The 22751-nt window shown below is 60.0% G+C and overlaps 1 protein-coding gene across 4 annotated transcripts in view; it reads left to right on the plus strand.

Annotated features, from left to right (window-relative positions):
• Positions 1-17054, plus strand: part of CARS1 (cysteinyl-tRNA synthetase 1) — a 43873-nt gene extending 26819 nt beyond the window's left edge. For 2 of the 4 annotated variants that reach the window (XM_027959343.2, XM_027959344.2), the window contains 14 exons: positions 390-511; positions 6632-6744; positions 7148-7276; positions 7549-7678; positions 7758-7861; positions 8167-8264; positions 8390-8579; positions 8981-9049; positions 9315-9396; positions 12862-12942; positions 13456-13523; positions 15884-15943; positions 16262-16345; positions 16794-17054. In XM_027959343.2, coding sequence (XP_027815144.1) covers positions 390-511; positions 6632-6744; positions 7148-7276; positions 7549-7678; positions 7758-7861; positions 8167-8264; positions 8390-8579; positions 8981-9049; positions 9315-9396; positions 12862-12942; positions 13456-13523; positions 15884-15943; positions 16262-16345; positions 16794-16928 — 1465 coding nt within the window. In that variant the 3' untranslated portion in view covers positions 16929-17054. Of the gene's footprint in view, positions 1-389; positions 512-6631; positions 6745-7147; positions 7277-7548; positions 7679-7757; positions 7862-8166; positions 8265-8389; positions 8580-8980; positions 9050-9314; positions 9397-12861; positions 12943-13054; positions 13524-15883; positions 15944-16261; positions 16346-16793 lie in introns of those variants that run through there. The other 2 variants (XR_003586395.2, XR_006057453.1) reach the window with 2 other exon arrangements.
• Positions 17055-22751: the final 5697 nt, after the last annotated feature.

The raw sequence follows: 22751 nt of genomic DNA on the forward strand, positions 1-22751 counted from the left end.
TGAGGACACCGGTTGTGCTGGTCAGGGCCCACCCTGGAGGCCTCGTTTTCACTGGAGCCCCTCTGTGAAGGCCCTTTTCCAAATGCAGTCAGACAGCGAGGTGCTGGGGGTCAGGGCCGGCAGGCAGAGGCGAGGGCGCCATGCAGGGTAGTCACCCGGGCAGGGGGCAGGGCACGGGCCGGGCCGTTGGGGAGTGAGGGAGCCCTGTCCCGGCCCCTGGCCCAGCCATGCTCGTCGCAGCCCCGTTTGGCCCACTCGGTGGCCGTAGTGGAACACCCTGCTGGCCGGCCCACTGCACAGGGCGTGGAGCAGACCCCGATGGCTTCTGCGTCCCCAGGCTGGCCGGCCGGGCAGCTTGTCACGCCTTCCCCGCTGGCTTTGTGTTCCAGCTACGCTTCAAACGGGTCCGTGTATTTCGACACAGTCAAGTTTGCCAACAGTGAGGGGCACAGCTATGGAAAGCTGGTGCCCGAGGCCGTCGGGGATCAGAAAGCCCTGCACGAGGGGGAAGGTAAGCGGGCCGGCTGGGCTCAGAGCCCGGGGAGCCGCGGCCTCACCCTGCACGGCCGTGGGGGCTTAGGTCCATGGGGACCCTGGCTTAGCAACTTGAGGGGCTTTGGGAGCTCTCCATACGGAACCCCTGACCTGCATTGTTGCCCAGGGGACAGAGCAGTGAGCAGCCGCCGTGCGGCCCCACAGAGCAGACAGGCCTCGGCGCCCGGGGTGGGGCTGCCTGCTTTCTCAGTGCCCAGAGTCCCTAAGGGTCGGGCTGGGCCGGGCTGGACTTCTGCCTGGGGGTGTGGAGACGGCACAGAGGTGACCCACTGAGTGAGTGCCCGGCACCCTCACGGGGCAGCAGGGAGCCTGGGGAGGGAAAGCCCCAGGGCACTTTGATAGAAGGCAGGCAGGGCACCCAGAGAGGCAGGAGACACAGGCTGTTCACTTAGAGACCCCAGAAGAGGCCGGGGGCGGATGCCGGATGGGGCAGGGCAGCCCCTGTCCTGGGGCAGGAGCGAGCAGTCATTATCTGCACGGTCGCTGCAGGGAAACCAAGGTGGGGGACTTGGGCCACAGTCAGAGCCCGTTCTGATCTTGAAGCTCAGCTCTGGGAGTGGACAAAAGCAAGAGTGACTTCTGAGCGCCTGTGGTTACTGTGTGTAGAGGTTGGTTGTGTCCTATGTCACAGTATGCTCCAAGGATAGCTTAGTTGCAGTGTGTGTGAGACTGTCGTTTAGACCAGGGAACACATTTAGTACTAGACCATAGCCCGTCGTCCACCGTGGTCACTCACACTGACTGCATGAGAGCCCTTGGGCAGAGCTTGGCAACAGGACCACACACTTGAGGACGCAGGGCAGCCGCTGGGAACGGCCTTGTCATTGCCACCGCGACAGTAACCCACGTGTAAAGACAGCCCCCCACCCACCTTGACCCAGACGTGTTAGAGACACCAGGCCTTTCCTGGGCCAGGCTGGGTTCTGTTTGTCTTTAATTCGTAAGTGTTTTCTCCACTCTCACCCTCTCACACCACCAGACGCACTTGTTGGCGCCACTGTTTCTGGAAGGCACTGGGGCCATAAAAATGTTTATCTTGCCTTTTTTTTTTAACCATGGATACAGTTTTCACATTTTATTGTCCTTACATTAAAATTTCACCATTAGCTACATGGAGCCTAAGTACGTACTAGAGCCTGTTGCTGGTGCTGCTGCTGCTGCTAAGTCGCTTCAGTCATATCCGACTCTGTGCAACCCCATAGACGGCAGCCCACCAGGCTCCCCCATCCCTGGGATTCTCCAGGCAAGAACACTGGAGTGGGTTGCCATTTCCTTCTCCAATGCATGAAAGTGAAAAGTGAAAGCGAAGTCGCTCAGTCGTGTCCGACTCTCAGCGACCCCATGGACTGCAGCCCACCAGGCTCCTCCGTCCATGGGATTTTCCAGGCAAGAGTACTGGAGTGGGCTGCCATTGCCTTCTCTGACTGGACCCTAGTCCAGGCTTTTGAAACATGATGCTGATGGATGTGTGGCTGTAAGGATGTATGACATATCGTAGACGATGCTGAACAGTTGGAAGGTTGTTGCGGGTGTCTGCTTCTGTCTGTCTGCGCTTGCAGCCAGGCGGACGTGTGAGTCTCTGGCTTGTAGTTGGAGGAAGCACCGTCCAGGACTGAACGGGGATCCCTGCTTGCTGACTGAGTCTGCACAGACTCGGGAGTCTGTCCTGATACGAGGGCGGCTTCGTTGTACAGGTTACAGCTTCCTCAACGTACGACTGTACAATGGCATACGTTGGGTCCAGTGACTTCTCCTTAAGGGCTCTGTTGTAAAGAGATTCAGTTCCGTTCAGTCACTCAGTCATGTCTGACTCTTTGCGTCTCCATGGACCGTAGCACACCAGACTTCCCTGTCCATCACCAACTCCCAGAGTTTACTCAAACTCATGTCCATTGAGTCGGTGATGCCATTCAACCATCTCATCCTTTGTCGTCCCCTTCTCCTCCCGTCTTCAATCTTCCCCAGCATCAGCGTCTTTTCCAGTGAGTCAGCTCTTTGCATCAGGTAGCCAAAGGATTGGAGTTTCAGCTTCAACATCAGTCCTTCCAATGAACACTCAGGACCGATCTCCTTTAGAATGGACTGGTTGGATCTCCTTGCAGTCCAAGGGACTCTCAAGAGTCTTCTCCAACACCACAGTTCAGAAGCATCAATTCTTTGGCCCTCAGCTTTCTCCATAGTCCAACTCTCACATCCATACATGACTACTGGAAAAACCATAGCCTTGTCTAGAGGGACCTTTGTTGATAAAGTAATGTCTCCGCTTTTTAATATGTTATCTAGGTTGGTCATAACTTTCCTTCCAAGGAGTGAGTGTCTTTTAATTTCATGGCTGCAGTCACCATTTGCAGTGATTTTGGAGACCCAAAAAATGAAGTCTGTCACTGTTTCCCCATCTATTTCCCATGAAGTGATGGGACCAGATGCCATGATCTTCGTTTTCTGAATGTTGAGCTTTAAGCCAACTTTTCCACTCTCCTCTTTCACTTTCATCAAGAGGCTCTGTAGTTCTTCACTTTCTGCCATAAGTGTGGTGTCATCTGCATATCTGAGGTTTTTTCCCCGGCAGTCTTGATTCCAGCTTCTGCTTCATCCAGCTCAGCGTTTCTCATGATGTAGTCTACATATAAGTTAATTAAGTAGGGTGACAATATACAGCTTTGACGTACTCCTTTCCCAATTTGGAACCAGTCTGTTGTTCCATGTCCAGTTCTAACTGTTGCTTCCCGAACTGCATACAGGTTTCTCAAGAGGCAGGTCAGGTAGTCTGGTATTCCCATCTCTTTCAGAATTTTCCACAGTTTATTGTAATCCACACAGTCAAAGGCTTTGGCATAGACAATAAAGCAGAAATAGATGTTTTCTGGAACTCTCTTGCTTTTTCCATGATCCAGTGGATGTTGTCAATTTGATCTCTGGTTCCTCTGCCTTTTCTAAAACCAGCTTGAACATCAGGGAGTTCATGGTTCACGTATTGCTGAAGCCTGGCTTGGAGAATTTTGAGCATTACTTTGCTAGCATGTGCGATGAGTGCAATTGTGTGGTAGTTTGAGCCTTCTTTGGCATTGCCTCTCTTTGGGATTGGAATGAAAACTGACCTTTTCCAGTCCTGTGCCACTGCTGCATTTTCCAAATTTGCTGGCATATTGAGTGCAGCACTTTCACAGCATCATCTTTTAGGATTTAAAATAGCTCCACTGGAATTCCATCAGCTCCACTAGCTTTGTTTGTAGTAATACTTCCTAAGGCCCACTTGACTTAACATTCCAGGATCTCTGGCTCTAGGTGGGTGATCACTCCATCGTGATTATCTGGGTCTTGAAGATCTTTTTGTTTAGTTCTTCTGTGTATTCTTGCCACCTCTTCTTAATATCTTCTGCTTCTGTTAGGTACATACCATTTCTGTCCTTTATTGTGCCCATCTTTGCATGAAATGTTCCCTTGGTATCTCTAATTTTCTTGAGATCTCTAGTCTTTCACGTTCTATTGTTTTCCTCGATTTCTTTGCACTGATCACTGAGGAAGCTTTCTCTCCTTGCTGTTCTTTGGAACTCTGCATTCAAATGGGTATATCTTTCCTTTTCTCCTTTGCTTTTCGCTTCTCTTTTTTTCTCATCTATTTGTAAGGCCTCTTCAGATAGCCATTTTGCTTTTTTGCATTTCTTTTTCTTGGGTATGGTCTTGATCCCTGTCTCCTGTACAATGTCACACACCTCTGTCCATAGTTCATCAGGCACTCTATGTATCAGATCTAGTCCATTAAATCTATATGTCTCTTACACTGTATAATCATAAGGGATTTGATTTAGGTCATACTTGAATGGTCTAGTGGGATTCCCTACTTTCTTCAATTTAAGTCTGAATTTGGCAATAAAGAGTTCATGATCTAAGCCACAGTCAGTTCCCGGTTTTGTTTTTGCTGACTATATAGAGCTTTTCCATCTTTGGCTGCAAATAATATAATCAATCTGATTTCGGTGTTGGCCATCTGGTGATGTCCATGTGTAGAGTCTTCTCTTATGTTGTTGGAAGAGGGTGTTTGCTATGCGTTCTCTTGGCAGAACTCTATTAGCCTTTGCCCTGCTTCATTCTGCATTCCAAGGCCAAATTTGCCTGTTACTCCAGGTGTTTCTTGACTTCCTACTTTGGTATTCCAGTCCCCTATAATAAACAGGACATGTTTTTTGGGTGTTAGTTCTAAAAGGTCTTGTAGGTCTTCATAGAACCGTTCAACTTCAGCTTCTTCAGTGTTACTGGTTGGAACATAGACTTGGATTACCGTGATATTGAATGGTTTGCCTTAGAAACGAACAGAGATCATTCTGTCATTTTTGAGATTACAAAAGTACTGCATTTTGGACTCTTTTGTTGACTATGATGGCTATTCCATTTCTTGTAAGGGATTCTTGCCCACAGTAGTAGATATAATGGTCATCTGAGTTAATTCACCCACTCCAGTCCATTTTAGTTCGCTGATTCCTAGAATGTTGACGTTCACTCTTACCATCTCCTGTTTGACCACCTCCAATTTGCCCTGATTCATGGACCTAACATCCCAAGTTCCTATGCAGTATCGCTCTTTACAGCATCGGACCTTGCTTCCGTCACCAGGCACATGAAAAACTGGGTGTTGTTTTTGCTGTGGCTCCATCCCTTCATTCTTTCTGGAGTTATTTCTCCACTGATCTCCAGTAGCATATGGGGCACCTACCAACCTGGGGAGTTGCTCTTTCAGTGTCCTATCATTTGGCCTTTTCATACTGTTCATGGGGATCTTAAGGCAGGAATACTGAAGTGGTTTGCCATTCCCTTCTCCAGTGGACCACGTGTTTTAAAGACAGCAGCTGACGCAGAAACGTGGAGGAAAGATCCAACGGCGTGTCAGGCTCAGCTGCTGGGTGGGCTGGGGTCGTCGGGCAGACCAGTCAGACCACAGGGCACATGTGGGACCAGAAGTGACCCTGGAGTGGGGCAGAGGGAGTCTGGAGCATGGAGCAGGTGTCACGAGGCCAGGACACTGGGGACACGTGAAGACTGGGGCAGGAGCATGTGGGACAGAAGAGTCTGTTAGAAGCCTTCAAAGTTAAGTTTATAAAGTTGGGAACACTCATGGCTACGTGTGTGATAACGAAGAACGTAAAGCCCCAGTGTGCGTTATCTGTCCTGGGAAGGGTGTGCGGAGAGGGTCAGCGCTCCAGGTCAGGTCACGCGTCTGAGAAGCTGCCGACGCCGGGTGACGTGACCACGGTGAGAACAGGGGCGCGGCCCAGAGGGACACGCGTCCCGCTCGGTGGGCGCCTGGGCTCCCCTTCCACGGATGAAACCCCACAGACCCGCTCATCAGGATGGCAGGACGTCCGCAGTAGTCGCGTAGTTCACGTCCCGGCCCATCCGCCTGTGCAGTGTTTTCCTGGGTCTGTCGAGTCTCCCAGGGGCTCTGTGTTTAGAGCCGGGTGCACTGGCGCCACCCCTTGCTCCAGCAGGGCCTCACTCCAGCTCTTCTCTCGGCCACTGACGTGCTGCCTCCTGGGCTCGTCCTGCCGTGGCCGCGTTTGCAGCCTGGACGTGAGAGTCCATGTCGCTCCTGTTCTGGAGTTTTCCACCAGGGACCTGGCAAGACCCTCTCGGGCCTGAGTGCCTCAGCCAGCACAGCCCTGACCCCCAGGGGCACACTCTGCGTGCAGGCTGGGCTGAGGGCGGGTGTTACGTTCACAGCAGTTGCTGTGTCCACGTGGTCTGGGGGCTCTCCTGTGGGTGGGTTCCCTTTTGAGGGGACCAGCGGGGGTCCCGACTTGCAGCCTCCAGGCCCAGCGCTCTGTGCAGAGTGGCCTGGCTCACACCTCCCAGAATCCGGCCCAGAGGCCACCGCATGTTAGTGCAGGACCCTGCCCACTCGAGCCGGCGTCCCTGGGGCAGGCCCACGAGAACAGCCCCTCACACCTGCACTCCACTCCATCGTCATCCTGACATGGGGGCTGCGGGGATGGGGGCCAGCAGGGGGCAGGGGTGGGGTCCAGTAAACGCATAACTCACGCATCCCTGGGCTGAGACGATCCCACGCTCCCCATGTCTGCAGGCGACCTGAGCATCTCTGCAGAGCGCCTGAGTGAGAAGCGGTCCCCCAGTGACTTCGCGCTCTGGAAGGCCTCCAAGCCCGGGGAGCCGTCCTGGCCCTGCCCCTGGGGCAAGGTGAGTGTGGCTGGGTGGGGGTGGGGACGCGTCCCCACAAGGCCCACCCGCAGTGGGGTCATCACCTCCCTTCCTGGGACCGTGTCTTCCCCTCTGTGGCCGGTGGGATGGGACTGGAGCACCTCGGAGCCTTGCATCCCGACTGTCTCTGACCTGAGTTGTTGGGGCGGGTCCGCCCTCTGACGTCACCCGTGATGACAGTCGTGGTGGCCCAGAGCCCCAGGGCAGGGGTGTCGGAGCAGCAGTCCGGCAGTGACACGGCCTCGGCCTTCACGGAGCTCGCCATCCCCTGTGGTCTTTCCACGTGTGGGACTTGAGCCCCTGCCCCCGCGGAGCTCGGCTTCTGGGGGCCACGGCCATGGAGGCCAGGCGGGGCGCTCGCTCACCGAGTGTGGGTTCCCAGGGACGCCCCGGATGGCACATCGAGTGCTCGGCCATGGCGGGCACACTCCTGGGAGCCTCGATGGACATCCACGGAGGGGGCTTCGACCTCCGCTTCCCCCATCACGACAACGAGCTGGCACAGTCAGAGGTAGGGGCCGCGGCCGCCGTCTGGGCGGGTGGGTGGGCACGGGGGTGGGCGGCGAGTGCTCTCCAGCAGAGCCTGGCCTCCGAGTCAGGGGCGTGTGAATCGGATTGTTTGGTCTGATTCCCACATGAGCAGCCTGGCCTTGGCAGCGCAGGCCTGGACCCACCCGTCCTCACCTCCTGCCAGGGCCCTGCCCAGCACAGGGGCCCCCCCTTCTGTGCCCCCTTGGGCCTGTGGAGGCGCCCCTGACCCCTGCTCCCGCCCCGTGTGTGCAGGCCTACTTTGAGAATGACTGCTGGGTCAGGTACTTCCTGCACACGGGCCACCTGACCATCGCGGGCTGTAAGATGTCCAAGTCGCTCAAGAACTTCGTCACCATTAAAGACGCCCTGAAGAAGCACTCAGGTAAGGAGACCCTGGCGTCCCTGTCTGGGCGGGCGCAGCCAGCCGGGGTGCAGCCTCAGGCTTTCCTTTCTGCCCACAGCCCGCCAGCTGCGCCTGGCCTTCCTCATGCACTCGTGGAAGGACACGCTGGACTACTCGGCCAATACCATGGAGTCGGCGCTGCAGTACGAGCGGCTCCTCAACGTAGGTGCTACCCCCGGCCCCCCGGCCCCAAAAGGGCCTCGTTCCTCCCAGACAGAAGGGGACGCGGGTGCTGAGCTGGGGGGCGGCTCAGCCGCTTTGCCGATGTTCCCCATCTCACCCGTGTGGGCGCCTCCCATCCAGTCCTGCCCGCTGGCCACCCCAAGGGGCCCCAAAACTGAGATGGGACTCTGGTCCCGCAGAGAAACCTTTCGGTCCCCTTCCTGCCTCCTGCTATGTGTGGGGGTGGGTGGTGCCCAGAGCAGCTCTTTTCGGAAATTCTCCTGAATGGGGTTTTCTAACTTCAGGAGTTTTTCTTAAATGTGAAAGACCTCCTCCGAAGCCCCGTGGAGGTAGCCGCTCGGTTTGAGAAGTGGGAGGACGAGGAAACGGAGCTGAACAAGAGGTGAGGCGGCACCTTTTCCCCGGGCCCATGCGGTCCCATCGTGCCCGCTGACGAGGGGTTAGGGGGCAGCCGGTGACCCCGTCCCTGTCCGTCTGACGGCACCCCGCCTTCCTCTCCCCGCCCAGCTTTTACAAGAAGAAGGCCGCGGTTCACCAGGCACTCTGTGACAACGTCGACACGCGCACGGTCCTGGAGGAGATGCGGGCGCTGGTGGGCCAGTGCAACCTCTACATGGCAGCCCGCAAGGCCGCCCGGAGGAGGCCCCACCGCGTCCTGCTGGAGAGCATCGCCCGCTACCTTACTCACATGCTGAAGGTGAGCCCGCCCGCGCCGGGCCCGCCGGGCCCGTGGGTCCTAGGAGCTGCGCCTCCAGCCTCTCCGCCTCGGCTTTCGTCCCTCCTGTCTGGGGTTTGACGAGCAGAAGTGCTTCCCTGCCAGCGGCCCCGATGCCTCGTTCAGCATGCCCTCCTCCTGCTGACGAGTCCTGGGGGTCCCTGCAGGGGGCTCTGTGGTCCAGTGGCCTTGGCTGGGGGCCAGATGGGTAGTGGGAACCGGACCCGTCCTGCCGCGGTGCGCGGGCACCTCAGCCTGGGTCTGTGTCTCTAACTGCCCCCCCACCAAGGGCACCGCCTCAGGCACCGCTGCCCACCCCTCGCAGACGCGGTCCCTGCCCGCCGTCTCAGCCGCACGTTCTGCACGCTTGCTTCTTTCCCTAGATCTTCGGGGCCATAGAAGAGGAGAGCCCCCTGGGTTTCCCCGTCGGAGGAGCTGGGACCAGCCTCAGTGTGAGTGAAGCCCTCCCGGGCCAGGACTCCCTGCTGCCCCGCCCCCAGGACCGCGCTCCCTCCTGGGTGTCTGAGACCAGGCCACTGCGGGGGGGACCCTCTTACTGTCCTGTCCGTGCCGCCATGCGGGCGCCCCCACGCCTGTGGGCCCCGTGTTGGACGGGCTTACATGTCCATTGGCAGCCCCGCCCTGAGGCGCATGTGCCAGGCTCTGACCTTCACAAATGGGGCACCAGTCACAGCAACCCCAACGTTCTCTCTGCAGCTGGAGTCCACGGTCATGCCGTACCTGCAGGTGCTGTCGGAGTTCCGGGAAGGAGTGCGCCGGATCGCCCGCGAGCACAGAGGTGAGGTGTGCCTGGCAGGGCTCCACGGCCTGGGGCATCTGCAGGCCGAGGACTGGAGGGGTCCTGTCCTTGCCCGCAGAGGCCCGTGGTGGCTGCACAGCATCTGCTGGGGCGGCTCTGGGGTCTGCTCCGGCTTCGCCGTCTGCACCCTGCCTGCCCCTTGTGCTCGCCTGAGAGCCTGAGGACGAAGGGGTGCAAACGTGTCCTCTCGGGTGGCGCTGAGCGGTTGTCAGATGGGCAGCTGACCGCGTCAGAAAGGCGGTCTGCTTCTCCCTCCGCTGGTCTGGACTCATGGCAACCAGCGGGGCTGACCTGAGCCTGCGGTGGGCAGCGAAGCCCAGGCCGTGCAGGCGGCAAGGGGCGAGGCTGCAGCTGCGGGTGCAGCGAGGGGGTCCTGCAGGTGGCCACTGCCGGGCGTGCTCCTTCCCGCCTGGAGCTGGGCTGAGCTTGGCACCTGCAGGGCCGAGAGGTGCCCCAGGGACGTCGCCCGCGGGCCTGCGTCCAGGTGCCCGTTCTCCTTGCTGGCCTCCCTGGCAGCTGCATAGCTGTGTCTTTCCAGGAGCCCCGCTGGCCCCTGGCTGGCCTAGCTCTGTGCACAGGCTCCCCCACCCCACCTCGGCCAGGTCTCCCCACTGTCCCGCACCCAGCCCACTGCTGCCCAGCACCTCCTCCATGGGGCCGCCTCCACTCCTGTCCAGGCCTCGCGTGAGGTTCTGCCCCAGACTCAGGGCCCGCTCCTCCAGCCTGGACTCTGCGGGCGGAAGCCTTGGCTTTACTCGGGCCGGCATGGCGGTGGCGGGGCCGGAACCTTCCGTCTCCACCCGCGAGCTCCTCCCCTCCCCGGAGGCCGGCTCCCCGCTGTGATCCTCCTTTAGGGTCCTGTGAGTTGTTCTCGCACATTTGTCCCATACGCTTAAGAGTCGGTTTATTGGATTTCTTGAAGATATCCAACTGGGGTTTTCTCTTAAAAAAGAATAGTTAATTGAGGTGAAACTCACCTGCCATAAAACAGGCCACGTTGAGGTGCCCATTCAGGCTCCCAGTGCCTTCCTGTCCTGCGCAGCGCCGTCCCCTTCCGGCCCCCGAACGTCCCCACCCTCCAGAGGCACTCCCCTCCCCTAGCCTCCGGCCGCCGCCAGCCTGCCTTCTGTCTTGGGGTTGTCCCGTTGTGGGCGTTTTACGTAAATGGATCATATGGCAGAGGACGAGATGGTCGGATGGCATCACTGACCCGGTGAACGTGAGTTTGAGCAAACCCTGGGAGATGGTGAGGGACCGAGAGGGAAGCCTGACGTGCTGCCGTCCACGGGGTCGCAGAGTGGAACGTGTCTTGGCAACTGAACAGCAGCAACCAGCACGTGACCTTGTCTGTCTGTCTTACCTGTTGTTCCCTGAGAAGTTCAGAGAGATCCAGGGTCAGTAGGATCCCTGGGATGCTGCCTGGCTTTCCCGTCTCTTAAGTTCACTCTGTCCTCCCAGGTTTCTTTTGCATCTCAGTTCAATTCAGTCGCTCAGTCGTGTCCGACTCTTTGCAGCCCCATGAATCGCAGCACGCCAGGCCTCCCTGTCCATCACCCACTCCCGGGGTTCACTCAGACTCACGTCCATCGAGTCATGATGCCATCCAGCCATCTCATCCTCGGTCGTCCCCTTCTCTTCCTGCCCCTGATCCCTCCCAGCATCAGGGTCTTTTCCAGTGAGTCAGCTCTCCGCATGAGGCCTCGTGCAGGGATAAAGATGGGACTTTCTGCCATAGGGGCAGGGAGCAGACCCCTTCCAGCCTGTTCTTTGGCTGCTTATGTCTGCTTCTCAGCGGGATGTTTTCAACGTCACCCACGCTGTGGCACGTGGCCGTGCCGCCTTCCTGTTTACGTCCATGATTGTCCACTGCTCGTGCGTGCCGCGTTCTGTTCATCTGTTAGCCCTGGGTGGACGTTTGGGCTGTTTGCACCTTTGGTGCACAGCGCTGCTGTGAACACGCGTCTGTAAGTGTCAGCTTGGGCCCTGTGCTCACGTGTTTTGGGCGCATGCCTAGGAGAGGAGTTGAGGGGCCATGTAGTAGTTCCGCATTTAACGACTGTGTAGCGAGTGTACTGAAAAGTGCTCAGTTGTGTCTGACCCTGCGACCCCACGGACTGTGGCCCGCCAGGCTCCTCTGTGCATGGGATTCTCTGGGCAACAGTACTGGAGTGGGTTGCCATTCCCTTCTCCAGGGGATCTTCCCAATGCAGGGATCGAACCCGGGTCTCCTGCATTGCAGGCAGATGCTTTACCCTCTGAGCTACCAGGGAAGCCCCTTAGCTTCCGTAGTGCCTGCCAGAGCACTTTCCGTAGTGCCTGCACCGTTATACATCCCCACCAACGGTGCACAAGGGTTCCCATTTGTCCGGGCCGTTGTCAGCACACCGGTCGCTTTCTGTCCATCATCGTCACAGCCGTCCTGGTGGGTGTGATGGTGTCTCGCCATGGCTGTGATCTGCATGACGTGATGATGAGCAACGAGCGGCTTGGCCATCTGCACGTCTCCTCTGGAGAGGTGTCTGTCCAGGCCCTTGGCTTGTTTTCAGTTGGGCCCTTTGTCTTGCTGTTGAGTTGTCAGAACTCTGTATTTGTTCTGGACACTAGAGCCCCTTCAGATCCATGACTCTGAGGAGGCTGGGGAGAAAGCGGCTGTACAGTAACCAACAGGTTTGGAAAGAAAGCTTGGGGGGAGATTTGTGCTCCGTGGACCGGAGCAGGTCTCTGTGGACGTGAGGAGCCCACCTAGAGGACAGCCCCTGAGGGGTCCCAGGCAGGCGTGGCCCACCCCTAGGCCGCGGCGGTGACGGTGAAGCTGGCCCACTTCCTCTTACAGCGCGAGTGGCCACTGGGCACTTGCTTCAGCCGGTGCCCTGGGGTCTCCTCGGGGGGCGGTCCATTGAGTGAAGGCCTCCCGGGGCAGAATGAGAGGAGGAACCAGACATAAAGACCATCGTCCCCCAAGTCCTGCCTGGGGGCCGGAACGGGTGTCGGGAAGCGGGAGGCTGCCTGCTGCTTGTGCGCGTGGCTGTGGCTGCTCTGAGCCGACAGCAGGGAGCCTGCCCGGGGCTGGTCGTGGCCTCGGGGCTCAGAACAAGCCCCTGGCCCTGGGTGGAGGGACGCGGCTGCCTCTGCCAGGATCGCCGCGCCCTGGCCACGGGGCTCAGTGTTCCCAGGTGCCCGGGGGCCCCCTCTGTGCAGCGGAGCCCTGGTCTCCCCAGGCCTGCCGTCACGCTGGGCTGTCCCCACGCAGGGTCCTCGGGGCCAGGCTGTGTGCCCGCCGCTCAGCAGGGCCCCGCGCTGTGCCCAGGCTGTGGGGTCCTGGGGGTCTGCTCTGCACTCCGTGGTGCCCGTAGTGCCCGTGTCGGCTTCTCCTGCCTCCGCCACCAGCGGAGAGTGCCCAGACATTCCCGCGCCCAAGGGCTGAGCTGTGTCCTCTGCCCACAGTGCCCGAGGTCCTCCAGCTGAGCGACGCCCTGCGGGACGACATTCTGCCCGAGCTGGGGGTGCGGCTGGAAGACCACGAAGGTGGGTCCTCTGGCTGTGATGGGCGGACACCGGGGGCGGGGGCTGCCAGGTGTGGCTGGCTCTCGAGAGGAGAGCTGCTGGGACGGGTCCGAGGGCACCGCGCCTTTTACAGGATCCACAGGGCTGGATCGTGCCTCTTGGGTATCACGCCAGCCCCTCCTCTGTCTGAAAGGTGACATCTGGGGCTCTGCTCCTGCGGCCTGACTGCCCGGCACCCCGATTCTGCAGGGACCTGTCCTTCAGGAGGCAGCCTGTGTCATGTGGATCGTCAGCGAGTTTGACAGCTTGTCTTGGCTGGGGTTTGGGCTGCACAGAAAATGATCGGGTTTTAAACACTCAGGAGAAAGTCTCACTTTGTGACACCTGGCTGTTCGGGCCCCCCCACAGCATGGTTAACGTTTGGTCTGTGGGAGCAGTAAGGGAGGGCTTCCCTGCTGCCCTCTGGGGGCCCCGAGGGCGGGAGTGGTGGGCACAGGGATGGGCTCAGGAGTCTCACGGCCGTTTGCCTTTCAGGACTGCCCACCGTGGTCAAGCTGGTGGACAGAGACGCCTTACTGAGAGAGAGAGAAGAAAAGCAACGGGTGGGTGAAGCCACAGGAGCTGGGGCTGGCCGCCTGCTGGGCGTGATGACCTCGGGCGCGTGTGCGCTGCACATGGAGGAGTCAGTGTTTACAGAATTATTAAGCTCCAGTGTTTGTAAAGGTCGAACGGGAGGACAAACCAGCTAGGCAAACACTTGGCAGTTAAACAGCAACAGTGTCAGCTCCTAATGAAGAGCAGAGCGTGAGGGGAGGCCTGTTGCTTCGGGTGACCTGCAGACGGGTGATCCCACCTGCCTGTCACCCAAAGCGTCACCTCAGCCCAGGGGAGAGTGTGTATCCACCTCCCTCTTCCCCATTCCCAGGATGAGCGTGTCTCACTCTCCGTCCTCCCCTTCCCCGGGGGTGAGCGTGTCTCACCTTCATCCTCCCCGTCCCCGGGGGTGAGCGTGTCTCACTCTCCATCCTCCCTGTCCCCAGGGTGAGCATGTCTCACTGTCCCTCCTCCCCGTTCCCGGGATGAGCGTGTCTCACTCCCCGTCCTCCCAGTCCCCGGGGGTGAGCGTGTCTCACTGTCCCTCCTCCCCGTCCCCGGGGGTGAGCGTGTCCCCCTCCATCCTCCCCGTCCCCGGGGGTGAGCATGTCTCACTCTCCCTCCTCCCCGTCCCCGGGGTGAGTGTGTGTCACGCTCCTTCCTCCCCGTCCCCAGGGTAAGCGTGTCTCCACTCCCCGTCCTCCCCGTCCCCGGGGGTGAGCTTGTCCCCCTCCATCCTCCCCATCCCCGGGGTGAGTGTGTCTCACTCTCCCTCCTCCCCGTCCCCGGGGTGAGTGTGTGTCACGCTCCTTCCTCCCCATCCCCGGGGGTAAGCGTGTCTCCACTCCCCGTCCTCCCCGTCCCCGGGGGTGAGCGTGTCCCCCTCCATCCTCCCCGTCCCCGGGGGTGAGCATGTCTCACTCCCCGTCCTCCCCGTCCCCGGGGGTGAGCATGTCTCACTGTCCCTCCTCCCCGTTCCCGGGATGAGCGTGTCTCACTCCCCGTCCTCCCAGTCCCCGGGGGTGAGCGTGTCTCACTGTCCCTCCTCCCCGTCCCCGGGGGTGAGCGTGTCCCCCTCCATCCTCCCCGTCCCCGGGGGTGAGCATGTCTCACTCTCCCTCCTCCCCGTCCCCGGGGTGAGTGTGTGTCACGCTCCTTCCTCCCCGTCCCCAGGGTAAGCGTGTCTCCACTCCCCGTCCTCCCCGTCCCCGGGGATGAGCGTGTCTCACTCTCCGTCCTCCCCGTCCCCGGGGGTGAGCGTGTCTCACTCCCCGTCCTCCCCGTCCCCGGGGGTGAGCGTGTCTCACTCTCCGTCCTCCCCGTCTCTGGGGGTGAGCGTGTCTCACTCTCCGTCCTCCCCGTCCCCGGGGGTGAGCGTGTCTCACTGTCCCTCCTCCCCTTCCCCGGGGGTGAGCGTGTCTCACTCTCCGTCCTCCCCGTCCCCGGGGGTGAGTGTGTCTCACTGTCCCTCCACCCCGTCCCCGAGGGTGAGCGTGTCTCACTCTCCCTCCGCCCCAGCCCGCGTCCTTCTCACACGTCAGACTCCCTAGAGTGCTGGGAGCAGGATTGCTCCGTGAATCAGGACCAACCCCGCTCTCGGGGACTCGGTTGCCTGCAGAGAAACGGGACAGCAGTTGCCCTTCAGCAGCGCTGGGCACAGCTCATGGGCTGGGCCCACGAGGCTGTAGGAGGAGGCCGCTGTCGAGCTGCGTTTGGGAGCCGGGAGGGGCCTCCGCAGATGTCCAGGAGAGGAGTGGTGAGGTGGCGGGGTTGCCCGTGCCCTGGGGCGCCGCTGTGGACGCCAGGAAGGGTGTACACGGCGAGGGACTCAGCAGACCCACGGTGGGCTCCAGGCCGCTCCTCGCGGGCACGCAGCCCGGCACCCGGGCCGCCTGTTCCCTGGGTGGCGCTGCCTGCTAGGGCTCACCATGCCGTCCCTAGTCCCACCGCATGGCCGGGTGGGCTTCTGCTCCCTCCTTCATGGTGGCCATGCTGAGGGTGACCTCGCGTGTGGCACCCACTCCCTGCCCTGTGTCCAGAGCGGGGCCGGGCAGGGGGCAGCAGGGGGCTTGTCCCATTGCTCTCCTCCTTGAGCAGGGCTGGGCAGGGGGCAGCTTGTGGAGAGTGGCAGGGGGCAGCAGGGGGCTTGTCCCGTTGGTCTCCCCCTTGAGTGAGGCTGGGCAGGGGGCAGCTTGTGGGGAGTGGCAGGGGCAGCAGGGGGCTTGTCCCGTCGCTCTCCCCCTTGAGCAGGGCTGGACAGGGGGCAGCTTGTGGGGAGTGGCAGGGGGCAGCAGGGGGCTTGTCTCGTTGCCCTCCCCCTCAAGCGGGGCCGGGGCAGCTAAGGTCACGGGGGTCTGCTGTCCCACAGGTGGAAGAGGAGAAGAGGAGGAAAAAAGAGGAGGCCGCCAGGAAGAGACAGGAGCAAGAGGTAGCATCTTCCTTCCCAGAAGGAAGGCACATTGACCCCCGCTCTGCCGTCCGTGTCTCTCACGGCCCAGCTGCCCCCCACCTCTGTCCTACGCGTCCACGTGGTACCCCAGGGAGGCGGCGGCTGCAGGCTGGCGCCTGCTGCCCTGACACTGCCATGCACCCTGCACCCCTCTGTCCTGCAGAAAACCTCCGCTTGCCGCCTTTACCTCCCCCTGCCTGGGTGTCACTTTGGGCTTTCTGTTGTTCCCTGAACTTGGGGGCTGGCGTGGGGGCCCCCCTGTGGGCTCAGAGCAGTGACCCCACGTGTGTATTCCAGGCAGCAAAGCTGGCCAAGATGAAGATCCCACCCAGTGAGATGTTCTTATCGGAAAGTGACAAATACTCCAAGTTCGATGAAAACGTAAGAGGGGGTGTTGTTAGATCATGAACCGGGGACAGCAGTGGTTTTAACTTGGCTGAGGAGTGTCTCTGCCCAGGAAGACGGGCTCGTGTGGGCTATTTAGGTCCAGCCTGTGTGCAGGACTGCCCTCCGTCAGCGCGGGGCTGGTTAGGGGTTTGCAGAGCCTGTCCCCGCAGACGGTCCAGAGGGCATGGCACAGCCATGCCCCTGGCCAGGGGTTCCACAGAGGGGCCTTCCCGAGACCCTCGGGCCCCTTGTGCTCTTGTGTGTGTTCACTGTGTGCTTTTCAGCTCACACTAGCAAGGAGGCCGCCGACCCAGCTGGGCACCATGCCCTGGGCAGGAGGGTGGTCCCCAGAGGCCCCGACGCCACGGATCGGGGTGCTGGGTGCAGAGTGTGGTGTGGGGGCGGGGGTGCCCGGAGTGACCGCTGTGCTCTCGCCCCCCAGGGTCTGCCCACGCATGACTCCGAAGGCAAAGAGCTGAGCAAAGGGCAGGCCAAGAAGCTGCGGAAGCTGTTCGAGGCGCAGGAGAGGCTGCACTTGGAGTACCTGCAGCTGGTTCAGAACGGGGGCCCCCCGTGACCCCTGGGCCCCGCCCACACTCCCGCCTGTGCACAGGGGCCCTCGGCCCGAGTGAAGCGCTCTGTCCACAGAGGGCCGGGCCGCCTCCTGCTTTGAGTCGTCAGTAATAAAGTCTTCCCAACCGGGGGCTGGGCTCTGTCTGCCGTCAGCCTGCACAATCAGCGCGCGCCTGGCTGGCCGGGCTGCTGGGTCAGCAGGTCACGACTCGGGGGCTCAGACCGCTGAGTGGCTTCAACCGAGGACCGTCCCCCAGCACCCCCACCCCCCCAGTACTGATGGCTATCAGCTAATCTCTGCTGTGTGGGTGCATTGGGAGGCATTTGAGCAGGAAAAAGACGGGCTCAAACTGGCAGAGCCTGCGGCGCTGCACACAAAGCCTGCCCAGCCGGGCACTCAAATCCTGCTAGCTCAGCTCGCCGCCCTGTCTCCACGGCAATCCTGCAGGCGGGCAGGCAGGCAGCAGGGCCGGCTCAGCACCCCCAGGGTGAGATGGGCGCCGCTTGTTTTCGGGTCCCTGCCCAGGAGCATGTCCTCTCCACCCCCGTTCACGCATTTTCACTCCCAGAGGAGGAGTAGAATCCCCACTGAGCTCCAAGGCGTGTCTCCAGCCTTGGTCCAGGCGGGGGCACTGTGGGAGCCAGGGGGGCTCCCCAAGGACCACGATGGGGTCCTCGGGGCCGGGCCGACGGGCTGTGGGTCATCGTCCCGTTCTCGTGTGGCAGTCGGTGCAGTGACCCGGCCCCTGGTTAGGGGGGTGTTGGCCATGCCCAGGGCTGGGCCTGCTTACCCTACACCCTGCCCACAGGAGCTCTGCTGGCAGAGCAGGTGGGAGCATGTGGCCACCCACACTGGCTGCACTGGGGGGCCCAGACCCGCGGGGGCACGAGAGTGGGCCCCGCAAGGACGGGCTCTGGGCATCAGTGTTGGCGTGCTGGGGCGCTTCACTTGTGTCTGACTGCGACCCCCAGGCTGCGGCCCCCGGCTCCTCTGTCTGTGGGATTCTCCAGGCTAGAATACTGGGGTAGGTTGCCCACACACCACTTCCTGCAGGGGACCTTCCCGACCCAGGAATTGATATGTTCAACAACAAAAAACAGACACCAGTAAGGAAGAAAAGCCACAAAACAGTGAGACAAGCCCAGGCCAGTTACCTGGTGCTACCCTGCAAGCCGCCCAGCTCTCAGTGCTGACGCGACAATGACCTTATCATTGAGTCTGGCCCCGCCTGGCGGGTCTCGGTCAGGGCCCTCACTGGGTGCGCTCAGGACAGGGTCTGCGCTCTGGAGCCGGGGTGCTGGGTGGGGGCCCCCAGGTCCACAGCCTCGGTGCTCCCCAGAGAGGCACCACGTGCCCTTGGGTGTCTTAATTTCAGAGGTCTCAGGGGCCCCCCCATCACCCCCCGAGGTGGGGGGCATGGCGAGGGTGGGGAAGAGGGCGGCAGCCATTTAGGAATGCGCCCCTTCACCCGGTTGCAGTGGCTCCGTGGGTTGGAGTGAGAACGCGCCCCTCTGCTGCACATCACTGGGGGATGTTCCGAGGCCAGAGCAGAGGAGTCACGTGGGACCCTGACACTGTGTTGCTGCGCAGAGCGCCGCGTGGCTGTCACTCCCGCGGGGTGTGGGGACAGAGCTCCGCATGAGAGGAGGTGTCCCGAAGGGAGGAAACAGCAGGCACTCACCCTCGGCTTGTCGACACTGGGCACTTCCTGGCCCTGCAGGCTGAGGGGCTGCCCTGGTGAATGTGAGCACCCAGGCCAGTTCCGGCTCTGAGCGGCAGCCCCTCCTGGGAGGAAACATCCCGAAAGGAAGGAAGACATGGGGCAGACCAGGAACCGCACAGTGATCAGGGGTCTCTGGGACATCAGGCAGAGGGTCCAACATGGTAAGATCCAGTGAGATGACCTCCTCAAGAGCCCGGAGGTGCAGAGCGCGCACCTGGTGGAGCCAGAGTGGGGGCTGACTAGAAAGGGCAGCAAGAGGGGCCTTCGCAGTGGCAAGGGGTCTGGATCCCTCACCCCTCGGCCGTGGTGGTGGCTACAGGAATCCACGCCCAAGGCCACGTGCCCCCAGGACTGGTCTCCAGGCACAGATCTTGGGTGAGACGTAAGTGCCAGGAAATCACGAGGAGGGCACAGGGAGCCTTCTGCTGCAGCTTCCTGGAACCTCTTACTATTTCAAAGTCAAAGCCTCAGCAGCCTCCCCTGGCCCAGTCTGGGAAGACCTGGGCACTGAAAAGAAGGAGCCGTTGAAATCCAGCGTCCACACTTGGCCTCGAGGGCAGAGAAGACCAAGACGTCATACTTGTCACCATGGGAGGGGACATGTGGCCCACAAACTTGCTTTTCCTAAGTGGCAAGATTAAGCATCTCCACCCCCATGGACACTGCACTTCAGGGCCCCCAGTGGCCCCACTGAAAGGGGCAGTGGGCCAGCGGACAGAACAGGGTGGTTGGACAGCCTCTGTTCCTGGGCCCTGACTCGGGCCAGGGCCATCGGTGGGCTCTGAGCTGAAAGTTGGGAGCTGACGGTTCTCAATGATGGTGGAGCGTCATCCCGCGGGTGGCTTGGAGGTGATGGGGACCAGGAAAGGTGTGCTCTGCCCATCACCCCTCCCTGCATCTTTCAGTCTCCGCATCCCCTGAGAGGGACATGTGGGCCAGGGGTCCGCTGCGGGGGAGAGCCGGGCTAACCTGCACAGAGAGGTCTTTCCAGCAGAACACAGAGTCAGCACTGAGGGAAGCTTCCAGACCGGTGCCGCCCAGGCAGAACCTGGCTCGGACGTAGCTGAGGCTGGAGAGCGGCAGCCTCCAGTGCTCGGGGTGAGGCCCCTGCCCCTGGTCGGGGACCCCTCGTGGAGGAGGCCATCCGCCTCACGAACTGCTCACGGGCTGCACTGGGGAGCCAGGCACAGGCAGGCGGTGCCCACGGAGGCGGACGGGCTCCTCCAAGAGGCGGGGCCGAGAAGCGCCAGCACTACCCCCAGCGTGTGGGCCTCGACGCACAAACCTGCCGCAGAGGCGTCCGGGGACGTTCACGTGTGGACCGGGCGTGGTGTGACTAAGGGGCTCTCGGTTCTGTTCGCGCGATCGTGCGGGCTGTGTCCCCGTGTCTTAGTTTAGGACAGTGCAGTGTGAGGTCCGTCACGGAGTCGTCTTCAGCCGAAACGGCGGATGAAGCAATCAAGCACACACTCGTGGTCACATCAGAGCACCGGCGTCTGTCCCGTGTTCGAGACTTCACGATCTGGTATTCTTTGTAACATGCCACCAGGGAACCCTCTCGTCTTTATTTATTTATTTGCTAATTTTTTTGGCTATGGCCACACAGCATGCAGAGTCTTAGTTCCCTGAGCGGGGACTGAACCCACCCCCCCTGCATTGGAAGCGTGGAGTCTTCACCACTGGACCGCCAGGGAGGTCCTTCACCCTCTTGTCTTTAGTGGAGAACATGAGCCCTGCCCTGCAGCTGCAAAGGGCGGGGTGGGGAGTGGGGACTGGCCCCGGCCAGGGTGACTGCAGGGGGTGTGGGGGTCCCAGGAGGTTCCCCACCCCACCGCAGCCTTGTCAGCAGAGTCCTTGCTGTCCCCTTTGCACTTGGCCTTTGTACCCTCACAAGCCACAGCAGAACCTTCTGGAACAAGATGGGGTGAAAAATTTATTTTAACTTGGAAAATATCAATTCACTAGTAAAATCTTGTTTCTTTGGTGTGTATGAAACCTCTTTCCAGCTTTAAGAGCCAGAATTGTCTTCCTGCATGTCTTCCTGTGCTCATCTGCTTCAGTCACGTCCGACTCTGCGACCCTATGGACCACAACCTGCAGGCGCCTCTGTCCCTCGGATTCTCCAGGCAAGAACACTGGAGTGGGTTGCCATGCTCTCCTCCAGGGGATCTTCCCAACCCAGGGACTGAACTCACGTGTCTTACATCTCTCGCACTGGCAGCTGGGTTCTTTACCGCTGGCTGCTACGGCTGCTAAGTCACTTCAGTCGTGTCCGACTCTGTGCGACCCCATAGACGGCAGCCCACCAGGCTCAGCTGCCCCTGGGATTCTCCAGGCAAGAACATTAGAGTGGGTTGCCATTTCCTTCTCCAATGCATGAAAGTGAAAAGTGAAAGTGAAGTCGCTCAGTCGTGTCCAACCCTCAGCGACCCCATGGACTGCAGCCCACCAGGCTCCTCTGCCCATGGGATTTTCCAGGCAAGAGTACTTACCACTGGCACCACCTGGGAAACCCAAAGTCTTCCTGCTTCTCTCTAAATAAATCTTTCACGTTTTCATTATTAAAAAAAATATTACAGATTCACAATTAAAAGAATCAAATCACGGGAGTTCCCTGGTGGTTCAATGGTTAAGAATCTGCCTTAATGCTGGGGATGTGGGTTTGATCCCTGGTCGGGGAACCAAGAGCCCACGTGCTACAGGGAGATTGAGACCAGGACAAAACTGAGGCTACGCGCCGTGCGACCGCAGAGTCCGCGCGCCACGACCGCAGAGTGCGCGCGCCGCGACTGAGACCCGACACGGCCAGATACCTTTTTTAAAAAATCAAGTCGTGCAGCAAACTACCAGAATAAACTCGCGACCGAATGTCTCCTTGAGGCCGTCTCTGAGCTCCTGGCTCCTTCCCTCTAAGGGTGTGCGTTTACAGACACACCCCATGTCGGGCACCCCTCTCTCTGCACAGAATAAACAGGATGTTTTCTGAGGTCAGTATACTGCGATTTTCTGCTTCCTCTGTGTGTCCACGTGTGTGTGTCACGAGAGCATCGTGACCTGGGTGCCACCATCCTGGGGAAGCACGTGGGTGCTTCTGGGACTCAGGCTCCCCAGCTTCTACCAGCCCTGGGGGCTGTTTACTGAGCAGCGGCCCCCCTACAGGCGAGGGCCAGGGTCCCCTCCAGGGCCAGTTTGCTTAATTTAAATCCATCTGTGGCTGTAATGTGGGGAGCGGGGCAGAAAATACAGTCAGAGTGCAGGCAGGTGAGGATGGCTGCCTGATCTCATGAGAGACGTGAAGAGACCGGGTGCAGTTTCCAAAGAGCCGCTGCGGCGAGGTCAGCTGCAGGGGGTTCCAGTTCCCGCTTCCGCTGGGGAGTCCAAGACCCAGTGCCTGAGATCTGAGATGTCAGACCCAGGCAGGAGGCTTGGGATGGCAAGGCTGGCATCACTCAGAGCCCGACATCTGCCCGTCACGCCCACGGGCAGGCGGGGACACGGCATGCTGCCTGGCCGGTCAAGCACCTTGGGGCAGTAGCCCGGGCTCACCTCCCAGTGGGACTCCCAGGTGCTACCTTTAGGGCCATGAGCCACCCTGAGCTATTTGCGGGCCCTGGAATGCGGCTGGGGTCATCAGAACAGACACTTAAGCAAAATGGTTTTATATGTTAATACATTGCCTGCATTGAACTGTATTCCCTAGCATCACAGAATGTTAGCACTAAAAGGTTATCTGAAAGATCACTCACCTCCTTTAGTAGTTGAGGAAACTACTGTCCAAGAAGGTGAAAGTCTTTCTCAAGATCATAAATCCAGGACAGGGTCTCTCTGGATGGTTCATGATTTACAAGGAACAGTGGTCCCAATGTCAGCAGGTAGGACAAGAGTTTGGGGCCCCCCTGGTGGTTCAGAAGGTGAAGAATCTGCCTGTAATGCAGGAGACCTGGGTTTCATCCCTGGGTCGGGAAGACCCCTGGAGAAGGGAATGGCTACCCACTCTAGTATTCTTGCCTGGAGAATTCTATGGACAGAGGAGCCTCGTGGGCTACAGTCCATAGGGTTGCAGAGTCAGACAAAACTGAGCGACTTAACCCTTCCAGGACCAA

This window comes from Ovis aries, chromosome 21 (assembly GCF_016772045.2).
Source record: "Ovis aries strain OAR_USU_Benz2616 breed Rambouillet chromosome 21, ARS-UI_Ramb_v3.0, whole genome shotgun sequence".
NCBI classification, from domain to species: domain Eukaryota; kingdom Metazoa; phylum Chordata; class Mammalia; order Artiodactyla; family Bovidae; genus Ovis; species Ovis aries.